General features: G+C 33.2%; 1 protein-coding gene across 1 annotated transcript; it reads right to left on the reverse strand.

The window, feature by feature from the left end:
- Positions 1 to 1,110: 1,110 nt before the first annotated feature.
- On the reverse strand, positions 1,111 to 16,389 carry LOC148598454 (proton myo-inositol cotransporter-like). The gene is made up of 9 exons (XM_088562377.1): positions 15,789 to 16,389; positions 11,537 to 11,696; positions 10,899 to 11,110; positions 9,907 to 10,018; positions 8,942 to 9,105; positions 6,708 to 6,846; positions 5,774 to 6,012; positions 4,693 to 4,845; positions 1,111 to 2,044 (listed from the first exon to the last, which is right to left on the reverse strand). Exons 1-9 carry the CDS (start codon positions 16,309 to 16,311, stop codon positions 1,878 to 1,880), a joined length of 1,869 nt encoding a protein of 622 aa, XP_088418503.1. The 5' UTR covers positions 16,312 to 16,389; the 3' UTR covers positions 1,111 to 1,877.
- Between the last annotated feature and the right edge of the window lie 1,289 nt (positions 16,390 to 17,678).

A 17,678-nucleotide genomic window follows, 5' to 3' on the forward strand; every position in this document is an offset into this window, starting at 1 on the left:
GAATATTAAAACCTATAAGATGATTACTATGAACAAGAGATAATAGGTGATGGTGGAATCTCAATTGGAACTACTAAATATTTAACAAGACAATAAACTAATATGGTGTAGCTCTACGTTCATAACTAATGCACCCCATACATGATTACATCAGCACCTAAATTTTCAATCTAAAATTATCAATTGTTCCATTCAGTCAATGCATGTAGGATTTAGGAACACCCAATATTCTTTTTTATGTTTCTGATGACCTTTCTGAACAGCAAATCAGATTTCATCTTTCATGATTTTGAAAACATTATTCAAGGGGAAAACCCAAAATTTTGAAAAGGTCATGTGAACAAAAAGTAGAATTGAAAGTTGTTGGACCCTACATGTAAATGCAGAGATTATATGGAACAATTAATAGGTATAATATAAATTAGATTGCTTAATTTTAACAAAACAATAGACTTGACTTGATCTCTCTCTAAGAATAATCAAGGAAGAGAGAGAGAGAGAAAAGATTCAAATGTAACAGCTACAAAGAAAGGAATGGTACTAAGGCACTCTCCTCAGTGTGTATATGCCAAAAACTAAATAAAATGAATAAGCAAACATTTGAAAGGCAATTATTAGACTATAATTTGTTACGTGTCCACGACTGATTCCAGTTTATTACCATGTGATACAAGGGTACAGAACAGATAAAAGATAGTAGTATATCATAATATCATGATACATCAGTCTCAAAATCAATAATAAAAGGTTAATTAATTGGATAGAGTTAATAATCAAAATATATTCATGAGGGCATTACATAAATATGTGCACTCAAATTAGATCTTGAAGTACTTTTGGCACAAGAAATTATATTTTGGTTATTCACGACAACCAAATGATAATCATATTCATTTTATAGATGTTTTCCTTAACATTTTTTCTGTTATCAAAATACATTTAAAATTTTGTGATGGGGAATATATACTCATGTTGTAACGTTTCTGTCGAGAAAGTGTGAATTATCAAACATTTTCACAGGGAAAATTAGAAAAATTATATAACAAAATGATAAATATATTTTGGAGGTTTAGTTCGGATAAGGGAAGTATATGGCCCCTTGTTTAAAGAAAAAAAGGTTTGAAGTAAATGACAAAATGAGATATGCATAGTTGTTTTATGGAAGCAGAAATCTGCTAAAAACAACCAATTGGAAAAAAAAGCAAAATTTCATTGCAAATTTTGTAATTTCAAAGGTTTCCTCCAACATAAACCATGACCCAGAGATATCTTAACAAATTTGGACTCCTATCTAAGTCACATTTAGAAATCATTTACGACTATTTTAGGTCATATTGGAGGAGACACTCAAAAATTGAAATAATGTTCCAAAAAATGCCTAATTTAAGAAAACTTAATAGAAAATTCAGAGATGTGCTTTTCAGGACATCATAATTATGTTCAATTATTCATTTCACATTCTTAAGAGCGGAAAAAAACTTTCATATCAAATTTCTAATTTCCAGTCATGCAGGGGTCAAACATGAGAAATATGAGCCTTATCATTCCATTTCCTTTATATGAAAGCTATTTAAAAACTTTAAAGTTGCCTTTCTTCACCTTTTAATTTTGTACTGCAGCAAAAAAATTAACAAAAAGTCATACTTGTTAAATTATTCTGCAGTAGTATTTCACAATACAATTGAATATATAATGTTACCATTTCTATCATAACATCATAACTTTCAATTAATTTTACACCTACAACTTTCCATACAATCAATAATTGGAATTTTTGCAGGAAAAAAAAATTCTCACAACACATTTTGGTTCTGGACACAATAAGAGTATCACATTAACAGTGTATCACAGATTTTTTCTCTTATTTAAAAAACAAGTCATCTTGGATTACTAGAGTCCAGCTTATCATAGTTAGAACCTGAGCACCATGGTCTTTCAAACAGTTGTTGTACCTCCTCTAATTTCCTCCCTTTCGTTTCTGGCAGTGTGGTGAATATAAATATAATTCCTAACAATACTATACCAACAAATAACCAGTATGTGCCTGAAAAAAAATTAAATTAAAAATTAGCATAAATGTTTCAAATGAATATTGAAGCTCCCAGGCCTCTGCCTTTTTTTTGTAAAGCCAAAGCCAACATGGTGTGGTTAAATAACATCTATTATGTATGTGCAAAAGGTTCAGACTTTTGGAAACAAAAAGGAGCAATACATGTATGTGTAGCAGATTCAACAAATAGTAACTAATAAAAGCAGATGTACATACAGAATAGCCCTTTAATCGTTTATTTTAAATAAATTGATAAAATCTTGACATAGGTTGTCATGACTCAGCATGAAATAAAATATTAAGCAAAAAGTTAATTATACACTGGGTTATATGATAGTATGCCTATGATGGACGAAGCTTATTTGTTGTTTACAGTGCACAGCCATGTTGCTAGCTAGGGTGGGTAGAAATAAAGACTAAAAAAAGACATAAAAATTGTATTTTCCCGTATTTTGACTCCTGGTCTTTTCTGGACTTTATTTCCATCCATCACATGTTGCTTTAGACGAAGTCTCATTTGGTGAGAAAATGTGACCATGTGAAACTTTCTTCACGGAAAACTTAAAACACGGCAATAGTTTCCAATTATTACTAAATAAATGAATAAAAGTTAAAATCATATCCATCCATGTATTATAAGACAAAAATGATTCCACACTTGTGCAACTGTCAACAAACAAACTTCCACCTCGAAAAGTTTGACTTAAGGCAGAATATTTTGTAGCCCTTCATATTCTTCTGGTCTTAGATACTACATACGTATATAATGTTGTTGACACTCCGTCCATATTATGGACCAAGCCATAGCTTTTGACATTATTTTGATATAAAAAATGGCCATCACAATCAGGACAATCTCAGAACCGGAATCTAGAAAAAGGCTGTCAATAGAATTAAGCTCAGCCCATCAGTTCAATAAAGTTTCAAGCAGGCCTTATAGCACATAATGTACTGGTGACACTTGAATACACATATAGGAATAGTTCTTTATAGGGTAATGTCACAGTGTTAATACTTACCACAAGTAGTTATTTGTTCTGTCAGAGTGAGGAATGTTACAGTGTTAATACTTACCATCAGTAGTTATTTGTTCTGTCAGATTGAGAAATCTTACAGTGTTAATAATTGTCATTATACAATTACGGCCTCTGAAGAGGGAAATATCCAAAATTGTCCATCCAATCTAGGGTAATTTCCCAGAGGGCTTTAGCCCAAGGGGACTAACCTCAGTGAGGTTCACAATTTTGGATATTCACCAAATTAGAGTGCCATAATTGTTTTATTATACCGAACAAACAATGGACTGACAAAAATATGCATGGTTTCAAATGTGCTAGACCATCCTTAATTTGCAAAGATGGGTTATTCACCTGCTCTTGTATTTTTGATGGGTTATTCACTCGTGAATAGGGTTATTCAATGACAGCATGAATTTTGGGGGTTATTCAAACCTTCTTGCAATTAAAATAAAAAATATCCAAATTAATCTTAATTATGTAAGGTATAATAAAAATAGTTATTTGTTTTGTCAGAGGTAAGAATGATTGATTGATAGATTGATTGTTGGGGTTTAACGCCAGAGAAGCAATATTTCAGCTATATTCAGGCGATGAACATGAAGTGGATGATATAATGAACATGAAATGATGATGAAGTGAAAAATGGGAAGGGACACAAAGATAATGGGGTCGACAAATTTTGATTGCCACTGGAAATAGGGAGAGGTGGGTAGGGTCGGGCAATATAGCCTCCTGTGGCGGAGCCCTATGGTTCCTTCTACGGGAGAATACCACAGTAGGGTTCTTTAACGTGCGAGGAACGTGGCATCTTTCCCAACACGGTGCACCACTATGGTTTGCGGTCAGGTTTTCCATATTATAGCCCGACAACCCCAGCATGTAACACGCCAGGGGTACCCCATTCCATCACCTGGGGCACACAACCCAGTTGCTCTGTGGGCAGAGCGCCCAAGCCCCCGGCTAGGGTTCTGAGCACTATTTAGTCACCTTTTACGACAAGCTTAGCACTGCTGCAGGCCTATTTTTCGACACCTGGACCTGCACGGGGCGAAGTAAGCATGATTCAGTGTTATTTACCATAAGTAGTAATTTGTTCTGTCAGAGTGAGGAATGTTTCAGTGTTAATACTTACCATACAAAGTTATTTGTTCTGTCACCTTGAGGAATGTTATAGTGTTAATAATTGTCATTATACAATTACAGCCCTCTGAGGAGGTGAATATCCAAAATTGTCCATCCAAACTAGGGTAATTTCCCAGAGGGCTTTAGCCCAAGGGGACTAACCTTAGTGAGGTTCACAATTTTGGATATTCACCAAATTAGAGTGTCGTAATTGTTTTATTATACCAAAACAAACAAAGGACAGACAAAAAAATGCATGGTTTCAAATGTGCTAGACCATCCTTAATTTGCAAAGATGGGTTATTCACCTGCTTTTGTATTTTTGATGGGTTATACACTCGTGAATAATAGGGTTATTCACTGAAGGCATGAATTTTGGGGGTTATTCAACCTTTCTTGAGATCAAAATAAAAAAATATCATACTTAATCTTAATTATGTTAGGTAAAATAAAAATAGTTATTTGTTTTGTCAGAGGTAAGAATGATACAGTGTTATTTACCATACGTAGTAATTTGTTCTGTCAGAGTGAGGAATGTTAATGATACCAGTAGGTTGAATGTCCAGTTGAAGGATGTAGCTATAGCTGTACATGTACTCCTTGCCCATAGTGGGTAGATTTCTGAATTTATTGCCCAAGGCATCGGTCCCATGCCTACAAACAGGCAATGGAATTTATAAACAGTTACATTATACAAAACCACAGCAATTGCGATAAATTGAGATAAAAAAAAGACCAATAAATGTAAACAGCAATAAAAACAGTGTTGCATTTTGCCTTTCTTGTTATAAATAGTCATACAACATTAGATCAAATGGAGACTACAATTTCTTAACAAACAGTGTTTGCATTAAACACATAGCTGTGATAAAGCAAATAAAAAGCCCATTCCACCTTTTTTTTTTGTTTCAAAATTTTACCCTTTAAACAAAAAAGATATAAAAAACAAAACAAAATTGAGCTTATTTTCTTTTTCATTTACTGCACCATGTGTGGATAGATAAAATGATAGATGGACAGACATGCTATAAAATGTCTGTGTAAGATAAAAAAAGCATAGAATTGAATTCACTACATGTAGTTAAATTTATATACGAAGTAAGCAACATTTGTACTATACATGCACATTTAGCAGGAGCAAAGACCACTAGATACAGACATATTCTACAGATTTTGTCAAATATTAAGTACTTTCTTATTATAGACTATATAGTTTATACACTACATATGATAGATTACTGTTGTATTGTATGGGGTGGATGTAGTAATGTGAATTTGAACAGAATATTGGAACTACAGAAGAGAGCAGCTAGATGCTAGATATGCTGACCATATGTCACCCTCTGCCCCATTCTTCAGACAAATGGGTATTATAAATGTTGATCATAGTATTAAATATCATAAATATTTACTTATGCATAAAATAGCTGAAGGTCTAGCTCCAAATTAAAATATCTTATAGATAAGTTTAACTATGCTTCTACAAATCACACATTTATTAATATTTTATAGTAATATACCATAATAAATTTGTGAATCATAAGTGTGGTTAATACTAGTAAAAAAAATAGCATTACTATACCTGGAGCAAAAGCCATAAGATATAATATTAGTCCAATAAGACTCATGATAGAGTATGGTGATGGACAATAGTTATCTGCCCATACTAAATCTGTCGGTAAATCTGTATTACTACATCGCCCTACTGTAGAATGATCACCATCTATGTAGGGTAAACACGATCCGTTGGTTGCCGAGTAAGTACTCTTAGATATATAACAGAAACCACAATGCGTGTCTTCTATACAAGACCCACATGAACTGAAAGATATAATGACATTTGAATGGTAGTGATGTACACAGGCAAATATTACTCACATGAAATTTATGTGAATCTTTCTGCTAATGAATTTCATGTGAACAATTTTCACTAGAAATTTGCTAAACATGAACGTCATGTGAAAAATTCATGTCAATTTCATGTTGAACTCAGACTTAAGTCACAAACATGATTTGTTCAAATTGGGTAAAAAAGATGTGAAATTTGTGTGAAAAGTATGTGAAATAATTTTACCTGAGTAAAAGGGAAAAAAACATGTACCATTATACATGTATGGATGTAAATATCATTGAAAGTTATAACATATTAAGTTAAAAGAAAGACAACTCTATGTAAATATATACACTACTAATTTCAAGATGTTTTGTACATAGAAAGTAGGAATTTACTGACCTAAGAGAAGTCAAATTTGACTAATTTTGCAAAAATTCCAATTTAGTGGCCATTTAATATGCAGTTTAAGTGCCCATTACAATATACATAATGAATTAACTCAATCTATATTTCATGGTACACAACCATAGGTGAGTATATCCCAAAACAGGGATTAGACTGGGAAAGGATGTCTTGTTACTCCCTGCTCATTTGACCATTAAATGTTTTAAAACAACCCTAAATAAATTTTGACTTAAAATGAACTAACTGTCCCTATTCCTTTGCCCCACAGAGGTCTTACCTGTAGTGAAAACAACTAGAAGGAATGGATGAATTGTTTAAGGAATGGTTGGCAGTATTTTCATAAACTGTGACTGGAGGTGATTTATGTGCTGTAAGCTGGAAACCTATGGCTAATACCACCAAACTGAAAAGAACTCCTGAAATGCACAAAAAAAAAAATTAAAAAGAATAGCTGCACACAGTGGAATAAAAAGGGCTTAATGATTTCTCATTTTCAATGAAGTATTCTTAAATACTTGCACTTCCTTACATTTATAACAGTGCGTGTTCATTGTCAGTGAGATTTACATTATACGAATAAAATGTTTTGCAGGTTGTGGCTTGATGGGACAACGGAGGTAGAACCTTGAACCGATTTAGCACGTATGGACACACCGTTCAAACTTGACACAGCTGTAAATTTCAATTACAATTAGATATTTGACACAGGTAAAAAATTTGACCAGAACTGATGATGTCACTTTTTTGCCTTTATTTTCAAAACCTGCAACATCAATCAAAAACTTTCTGTAGGGATATGGCAGCTTGTGGTACAATTTCAAAGCAATCAATCCCCTATCACTTCAATTATCGTCCAGAAATAAGATGAAAACACTTGCTTCTGGCTCAAATTTGGCTCTTTATTCTTACTTAGCTCAAATCACAACCCTAAAATTCAATCCCAGTCTTCCTTTTGTAGTAAAATTTATGAGATTCATTCACTTTTAGTAAAGTTAGTATATGGACATGAGGCACTTGCTTGTCCAGGCAACTTTTTGGCCCTAACGTACAAGGTGTAAGTCCTAACCCAACAATCAATCTCAGTCTTCCTTTGGTGGTATTGCATCTTATAATATATTTTCAAAGAGATTCATTCACATATAGTCAAGTTATTGTGTAGACATCAATAAAATGCAAGTTTCTGACCCACTTTTTGGCCCTAATTTCTGAAAAGTTCATGTCCTTACCTCCAAAACAATTCTGAGTTTGAAAATCAAGGTATAGAAAACTGAGAAACAATATCATAGCCATTCCTAAATTCCTATGCTTTTACAGAAGTTATAGATACATGTAAGTTCTATGAAATGCTTATTCAAGGCCTTTTTGGCCTTTAATTCTAAAATGGTTAAAGGAGAAGACTATGTTATTGTGCAGAATTAAAATATCGAAACTAATCTTTTAAATGTTCATTCAAATTAAATGGAAACAAAATAATTTCCTTTTCTTAACTAATTAATCACGAATTATAATTACAGAATTTCAATTTCCTGCACCTATGGGCGGCACTATGAACAGTTAATTTGTGACATCACAAAGTCGGTTTGTAAAGTGAAAGTAAATAGGTAATTGATTACGATGTCTGAAGAAATCGCCAAATTTGGGAAAATAAACAGAAGAAGAGATTGAGGCACAACATGTAGGCAAATGTCAGACAACATTGAAAAACAATGGGATTTGCAGCCAGAAGACTAGTAATATGTCCGAGGAAAATCCAATGGCTACCTCCAAAGAATGTTCATATTGCCGGTCAAGAACATTTACAATATTTCTTTTTTATCATTCGTGCAATCGTAAGCTTGACAAGACAACATGTTTTGGTGATTAGATAAACAGGATTGTAGAAATATTTATGGAATAGTCTTTGTTTACATATTATTTGCAGTACTTGTATCAGTACCAAACCGACTTAGTGACATCATGAGCCAAGGGGAATCTATTTGTAAAAAATCAATAAAGTTTGCTTATGATCTTCCTTCAGATAGGAGAGTTCTGCAAGATGGCTATCTACATATATGTCAAAGATTTTGAACTTTGCATAGCCTTGAACATTTTATAAAAAGCACATTTTGCATTAAAGGTTATTTATTTTTGTTAACCTAGGTATGATTTATCACAAGAGCCTGACTTAATGCAAAGGTGGTCTTCCCTTTTAAGGCCATAACACCAATATATTTACCAACCTTCTGTTTGTAGTATGGAAACTTGGTATAAAATTTCATGAAGATCAACTGACTTATACTCAAATTACTGCATGAAAACTAAGTGTCTGCAGATGAAGACAGCACTGGTAGATGTATGTAGCATTTTGCCTAGAAAACTTGAAAAATATCATTTTCTCCTTAATATCCTAACAAATGAGCACAGTAATTCTTTTTCTATAATGGAGTCTTACCCCCTGTCTTCCTTCTTACATGCATGTGTTCAAATAATTCTAATGGACTATACTTGTTGTTTCAGTAGGTAACATTTTACCTATTAAACTTGATAGAACAAGTTTTCTTCTTCCTATCCGATCAACTAACCACACTCCAACTAATGTGAAGAGAAAATTAACAAACGCTGTGACAGCAGCTAACCAAATGGCTGTAGATTGGTCTCTGATTCCGGACATCTGTATTATAGTGGCACTGTAGTACCTGGCAAATACAAAATTAGAACCTAGCACTTATCAGAAAATTAATCAGTGGCAGATCTTAGGAAATAAAATGGGTTACCCCTCTTTTATTGAAAAGTTTAGTATATTTCCAGAAAAAATTAGCAAGAAAATAATACCCTTTTTCCTTGAACCCAACCTATTTCAATACTAAACATTGTAATAAGGATTACTACAGAGCTGCAATGATACCCCTTCAGCATTAAAAGAGAACAAGAAATCTGTGAGCAATTGCTCACTAGTGATACCATCGCTTTCAATCATTATATACGGTAAAGGTCCTCATCAGTACAGAGGAAGTTGTTGTCAATTTTTTCCAAAAATGGAACCCACCTTATGGTAATTGTGACAAATATGTCAACTCTCACAAATGTTAAGTAAAATAAATAAAGTCCTTGGTAAACAGGAAGTTGTCGTCAAATTTTTAAAAAAATAATACCACCATATGGCATACCTACAGAAGGAATGTGTTTAAACCACTGTGAAGAGTAGTTGCTGAGAAAACTGTGAAGAAAAAGGTGTTATGGAAACGTGGATATACGGACACACAGAAACATGGACAAGGGTACAACAGTATACCGCTCTCCTTTGGAATGTTCAGAGCAAGGATAAAAATAAGACTTTTTTACTGCAAATGTGTTTCCAAAATCTAAGCAATTTCAGAGTTAAGCTTTTTCAAATTTCAACCCCTTGATTAATACAATGTATCTTACCATATTTTTCAAACAGAGTTAAAAAAAAACACAAAAATATAAATTCCCTTGATATTCATCAGTGAACTTACATTACCGTATTTATACCACTCAGCTGTTGGAAAATCTGCAGAAAACTCCCAACTATTAATGCCTTCCTCACTGATGGAGTCTTTATCAATTTTACTATAATATGTTCCCCACCTGTAAAAATGAAGAAGGAAGAGTCAAAAATCAAAAAGTTTAAATCAGCTTAATCTATCAATGCTTCTTAAAACAATCTTCCAAATTTGGGAAAAACTCATTAACTTTGATTTTTAGGGTAAAATGGCAGGTCATGCAATGGAGAGCAATAGAGATATTCACATGGAAAATTATTGTTGATGGATTTAAAGTAAAAAAAATTATTTCTAAAGCCTAACAATGCTCTTACTTTCTACATACAGAAAATTTGTGTCATTTATGATCTTTTCAGAAGGCCAACAATGTTTTAGACAATAGTTTTATTATATAAATATGTTTACTTTGGCCCCATTTTTTGTCAAGTATGGCCTTGTAATTATGGATTAATTGAGGATTTCTCAGTTTGGGATATCGTCTTTAGAATTAATTTCTTATATTCTAATTAAACACTGCAAATAAATACCAATAGCAGTGTATATACATATGTGATGACCAAATTTCAGTGTTATATAATTTAAGTGTCAGTCTACATTAGAATTAAGCAGTGTGAGAAAAATGGTCTAATAATACCTAGCACTTGGACAGTTAATTTTACTATTTGTGCCACCAGAACCTAAGAAAAAAGTCGCTTTCCATATCATTGAAGAAGTTATATAAGTTCTTATTTCATTGAAATGCACTGTAAATTGCTTTTCAAGGACAGATAAGTCTGTCAAAAATCATATTTCTGACATTCTAATGAGAGATTTCCAAACATGCATGTATTCTGTGACACAGTGGTCCAATAAATGTCAAAATGATGCAATTTTACTGTGGAGGAAAATTGTGACCTCAGTGTGGAGAGTAAATATAATTTAAAATCTAGGATGATAATAGTAAACATATAAGTTGGCTTAAACACCTCTTTGTCTACTCAGTTCTCTCTCTTCTTCAAATCTTCTTTTAACATCTTGAATTTCCTCTTCCACATCATCATACCCTCTAATCTGACCTAAAACTTTCCTTGCTTCATTTTCTTTCTGTTTACTAATCAGCCATCTTGGACTCTCTGGTAGGAACATGAACCCGATAAACTGAATAAGAGAAGGAATGCCAGCTAAACCAAGCATGTACCTACAAAATATATATAAAAGACATATTGTAAATAAAGGAAATAATTCCAGTCTAACCAAGCATGTACATGTACATACAGGATTTTAACACCTCCATTCAATTATAATGGCTAAAGCTCACACATTTAAAATCTAAATATTACCATTTCAAGTGAGATTTTCCACATGATATTGTCGTATCAAAATTTAAAGTAATTATTATTCTGTTCATTGGAAATACAGTCATATGAATTAAGGTCTATTGCATTGTAAATAATTTCAATATAAATTTATTTTTTTAACTACTTTTGCTGTACAAAAAAATCTAGAAGTGAAAGTACACACTCTTAATGTTTGATGATATATTTTTGAATATCTAAAGCGATATAGAAATATCTGTAGACAACATCAAAGGAAAAAAAGTACAGATAACCCATTTGATATCTACCTCCAGCCATTGACTTTGTCATAACTAAAAGCACCATCTAAAACACTGGCTATGAATTGGCCTCCAGTTATAAATAGATTGTTAATTGTCACTAATCTCCCCCTGAGTTCTGCTGGAGCGCATTCTGCTATATATATTGGTACTGTCATTGAGGCTATTCCTGAAAATGCATGTGTAAAACAGAACTAAATGTATTCATACATGTAGGTGGATCCAAAGAGGGGGAAAGTTTGGGGGCATGGGCCTCCAACTTTACATTTGTACCAAAAGTTATTGATTACAAGTGTATATAGTAAAATTATGGAAAACACAGAATCACTGAGTGAGCCCTTTCAGCCAGTTAGTCCCCCCTTTTTAGGGGAATATCTGGATCCACCACTAGTATAAGTATTCCTTACAGACCATTTTGGACAGCCACGTTCACCCTACTATTTTCTGTAAATTATTCATAAATACAATTCAAAAGCTTGAATGATGTGATTGCAATTTTTTACAGTATGTATTTTGATACCTAGATTACCTAGACTTTTTTAAAAGGGGAACACATTGTACAAAAATGTATATGTTGTAACATCCATTTTATAAATAAGAGCAAGGTCCTAAATTTCCCATTGTGGATAGAAGGATAATAAGTCCACCTGATGTTAACCAAAGGTCCTCTTTAGAGATTCAATGTAGTGTATTGATGGTCCAGGGCCAATGTTAAAGAAACCTGAAAAGTCCTTGGCCTGAAATGGAAGGTCCTGGATCTTGGACCTACACTAAGTTGAACCCCGGTAAGAGGATACTTAGGACCAGAGATGGGGTAATAGTAATTATAATCATTAATCACCTGTATTTGATTACATTTATTCAAATAATCATTGTAATCAGTAATGAGCCAAAAAATCTGATTACATGTAACTTAATTTAATCAATTACTTATCAAAATCCTGTAATTCTGATTTCTTCATGATTACACTGGAAATATTAAAGCCTCAAATGGTATCTATGGATAATGCATATAATTCAAAGATAGATGATGATCAAGTGCAATGGTTCTTAAAAACTCAAGTGGAAGCCACAAATTGTTATATTGAACTTGTACATATTTTAAAGATCTATGTGCTTTTGGTGAAGCTTGATATTCTACCATACTTTAATTTCACACCCAGCTCAGTCATGCACCATATACAATTAACAACCAGAATATACAATGTCCCATTTTAAGGTGGGTGAAAACTCATATTTCACCGAGAAAAAATCTGACTGACACAGTGTTCCACCAATTAACACAGATTTAATACTTTTATCTCAGTTTTAACATTGGTTGAGTCACAGTGGAGGACATGAGTGACTCCACTATGAAGATTGGAGATATTAAAATGTCGGTTGATGGTAGTGTTAGTAACATGTAAAATCAAACTGCAACAATATTACTAAAATACATGTACATGTACATTCAGTGGCCCTCAGAACAAAATTCTATACATTTTATAGTATTGCACACAGCTCATGTAATTTTTGTATCTACAAAATGTAGTTGTACATTAAATACTGGGCAAGCTGTGCATCCCAAACCCTTACAAACATATTATGCATGGATCTTTTATTGTGGATTTCAAAGCAAAGCAAGTGGACTGATTGATGATCTACATGATTTGCAGGACACCAAAACCTATCAGTTTTACTGCCTCTAAAATGACACCACTGTAATATATGTTTTCATGTACAACTTGCAAGTACTTCTACATCAGATTATTTAAAACACTGCAACATTGCTGCCTTCTACAAATTTTAAACCTCCGAATTGGAAAGCAAGGCGATTCTAGTAAAAAATTGATGATGGAAATGCCAGAAATCCTTATTTTTTTTTCTGACACCATAAAAAAAAATAGGGTCAGTAGGGTTACCAGGAACACAGAATGTTTTGCTTTAGGCTAAAAACCACTAATTCCACTTTCCATAGGCTTCTATGCTAATTTCACAATATTCAATGGCTTCTCTGGACTTTACCTTAACTTTAACCTGCAGAGGACTATATATCAGCATAATTCTACATATGTCAGCTCACAATCCTCAGAATGGCATGTGGGGTTAGCAGACTTGCAGTGCAGTACTGGTCACCGGAAGTGAAGGGTCTATAAATAGCATAGGAAATCCCAGTGTTTTCACAAGATAGGGGTATATTTAAAAATCATTATGGAGATTAGGCTTCACATCACAAGAAGCAAAATGCACCTATAAAATGTACAGAAATGTTTTTCCTTTCAGAAACTGTTTAAATTTTTTAAATAAGATGAGAACTTTTTTCACAGCACTATGAGGAACAGGGGTAATTTCTGCGTAGGACTATTTTTGCGTACGTTCCAAATGCTCATTGGTTGAATTGGTGGTCTGTAACCTAAAGAGTCACTTTTTGTCTTAGAAAAAATAAATAACTATACAGGTATCTTCCTACACACATACTGAATGCATTTGCAAAGTTTCAGTGAAATGTGACAAGCACTTTTTTAAATATTTGATTTTTAAATATAGGGTAACCAAGTTGTGCGAGCAAAAAAGTGACAATATTCTACCATACTTAAATGCATTAAATATTTGCAAAGAACTTTTTCTGACTTTTCAAATAAAAAATATCAATCACAACTTGTTTTTTAACAATATTAATGAAGAAATAGTTTTAAAAGTAATCATTTTCTGAGAAATTGGTCTATTTTTAAAAATTTATTTCTGACATGCCTCCCCCTTTTTCTTGATCACATGTCAAAAATCCTAAATCTTTAAATTTTCACAAAAGGTGATATATTTGGCTTTAAATTTGTAAATACAGTGTTTTCACATTAAAACATGACCAGTAAAGGGCACCTAAAGCAAAAAAAGTACTCAATAATGGATTTTCCATGTTGCCATAGGGGAATGCTGATATGGCCTTAACCGCAGTAATGAAAGTGAGTTTTTCCTCATTTCTAACCTAATTTTTGCCCAAATCTACACAAAACTTGATTTCAAGTGCTTATTGCCATCATATTTAGGTAAATATAGCCCTCAAAGTTTAATATTTGATATTTTTACTAAATTTTCTACATTTTTTACAAGATAGGACATAAAAATCAGCCAAAAAGACCAATTTTCCATAATTTGGACCTATAACTTAAAAAAATGCATATTTTGAAGGATTTTTGTAGTGTATTCCTCTCATGGCAAAGTTAACAAGATCTTCAAGTAGTTTAAAGCTATTTCAAGAAACTTTTCATTTTGCCATGGCTTCTTCTTAAGGCTAAAAACCACTAATTCCACTTTCCATAGGCTTCTATGCTAATTTCACAATATTCAATGGCTTCTCTGGACTTTACCTTAACTTTAACCTGCAGAGGACTATATATCAGCATAATTCTACATATGTCAGCTCACAATCCTCAGAATGGCATGTGGGGTTAGCAGACTTGCAGTGCAGTACTGGTCACCGGAAGTGAAGGGTCTATAAATAGCATAGGAAATCCCAGTGTTTTCACAAGATAGGGGTATATTTAAAAATCATTATGGAGATTAGGCTTCACATCACAAGAAGCAAAATGCACCTATAAAATGTACAGAAATGTTTTTCCTTTCAGAAACTGTTTAAATTTTTTAAATAAGATGAGAACTTTTTTCACAGCACTATGAGGAACAGGGGTAATTTCTGCGTAGGACTATTTTTGCGTACGTTCCAAATGCTCATTGGTTGAATTGGTGGTCTGTAACCTAAATTTAGGCCTAACAGCACATCACATGGATCGGTTCCAGTATAACATTATTGCCATAATACACTGTACATTTGTATCTTTATACAGCACATGTACATATGTATGAGTCAAAAGTGAACATTTCTATCCGGTGTAATATGCTTAACCCCACCACATTTTTTGTGCCTGTCCCAAGTCAGTAATTTCTGGCCTTTGTATGTCTTGTTTTGTATTTGCCTTTAGTTTATTTTTTGTTTACTCAAGTATATAAGGGCATCTCCTTGGCTGTACCTGTGTATATTGATGTTTTGGGACCAGCTGCAGCTTACCCTGTGGTATGAGGATTTCCTTGTCATTCATTGAAAACCAGTTGAAGTCTACCGCTGTCAATTGTTCCAATCAGACAGTTAACCGGTCTGTTGGGTTGGAGAGTTACTTCTATTAATTTGCTTAATTTTTTTCTTAAAAATGAAGTCACAGTTGGAAAAAAAAATGGAAAAAAGGACTATTGTATACATGTAAATGCATATAAGTGATGCTCTACTCACCTATTCCAACCCCTAGAATTGCTCTTCCTGATATGAGCATGGCAACATTTTGAGCTACTGCAAGAACCACTGCACCTGCAGTAAAGACAAAGCTGCCAAAAATGATTGTTAATTTACGACCAAAGAACTCATTTAGAAATCCACTGATAATTGCAAAAACTGCTGCTGTAGCTATAGTCACACTAACGATTACTTCTTCAGTGAATGAATCCAGATCAAAGTTCGACTTGAGCAAAAGCATAGCACCAGATACAACTCCAGTGTCATACCCGAACAAAAATCCTCCAATGGCAGCGAAAAATGAAAGTGTCAACAAAAATCCCGAGAATCCTTGTGTTTCTGATGATGTAACTGCCTTTCTGTGGACCGGTTCTCTCACACTGCCATCAACCACATCATCAGCTGACGAATAAGATGCTCTATCTTTGTTATTGGAATTGACAAGCAGTCTTTTCTCTGCTACTTCGTTTGACATTTCGAATATTTCGTACTCTGTATCACTGTCACTGTCACTGTTTATCATAAAGGTAAGGTATTCAAGAAGATAACTTGTGTGTTGACAGATCAAAGTTTATTTAAGGCGAAGGTAAACTACGGTGAAATCCGGTTATTATATCCGGAAAAGGGTATATGTAAAACAAGAAACGAAATCAAAATAAAACGAAACGTAACAAATCGAATCGAAACGAAACGAAACAAATTGAAATAAACCGAAACAAGCATTCAATGCAACAAATTTTCAATAATTATTCAACTGGTATATAACTTGATATTAGTAAATTCGATCAAGTCAAGTAAATTCTATAAAGAGTTGGTGTTTTGAAGCAATCAACATATCAAGCTTTGTAAGTGTAGTTACTCTTAAGTTGTTGTATATGTTGAATGTGTTACTTGTAATGTTTCCTTGGTTTTCTCGAAGACTATTTTCTATATCCTGTTCATCGATAATATGATTTTAGGCTATGAGCTCATGATCATGATTTGTACATTTGTCGAACAATTTCCCTGTTCCTTCTGCTTAAAGGAGTTCTGTTTTTACTTAATATATAGATCTTTTTCTATGGTATATAGTTGTCTACATTCTCTGCAGTAATTTTACCGCACATTAACTTTTACCAGCTCATTCATATTTGCTGTAACCTTCTCAAAGTTTGTCATATTTGAACTATGCAGTAATACTAGTAAATGTGTCTGCGTATTGGGTAAAACGTGTAATTGTAAGCCATCATAATGTGATTACTGTGCCTGAAAGGGTCCTGATATTCTAAGTATGTACATTGTTTATATCATTTGTAATTTTCAAGTCTAGTAGCGATGGTTTTTGCCAAACACGGAATCTTGTAGACTTGTCAACTGCATGTTTGATAAACAAGAGGCTTCCAGGAGCCTGAATCGCTCACTTAATTTTTTGCCTTTTAAGGGTAATAACTCTAACAAGGAGTTGTCAGATAATTTTGACTCCATTTGATTCATTGGACACGTTTGTAAGCCTTATAATAAAGATCATTTCAGCAATTGAAAGCTATTGGCTAAACCTAACAGATTTTGAGATGTATGCAAAAATTTGCTGTCTGACCCCATTGTTCTATTTTTATAAACGGCAGCCATATTTTTTAGCAATCAAAAATCTGTCGTTAAGGATACCCTATAAACAAAAATGTCAACTTTCATTGAATTCTGTAGAGCAGTTTCTGAGGAGAAGATTTTTAACATCATGAACAGAAAAAAAAACGTCCAAAAAGGTCAGTAACTCCAACATGAGTCAACAAATTTTCATGTCAGATTTTGGTTAAATCTAACCGTTTTGGAGATATATTAAAAAAAATCTGCTGTCTCTCGATGATATTCATCAACCCAGTTGTCAGACCTGTCTGACCTTGAAATATATCA

Source organism: Perna viridis, chromosome 14 (genome assembly GCF_037379345.1).
Source record: "Perna viridis isolate PV_CMFRI_1.1 ecotype Kerala chromosome 14, ASM3737934v1, whole genome shotgun sequence".
Taxonomy (NCBI): Eukaryota; Metazoa; Mollusca; class Bivalvia; order Mytilida; family Mytilidae; genus Perna; species Perna viridis.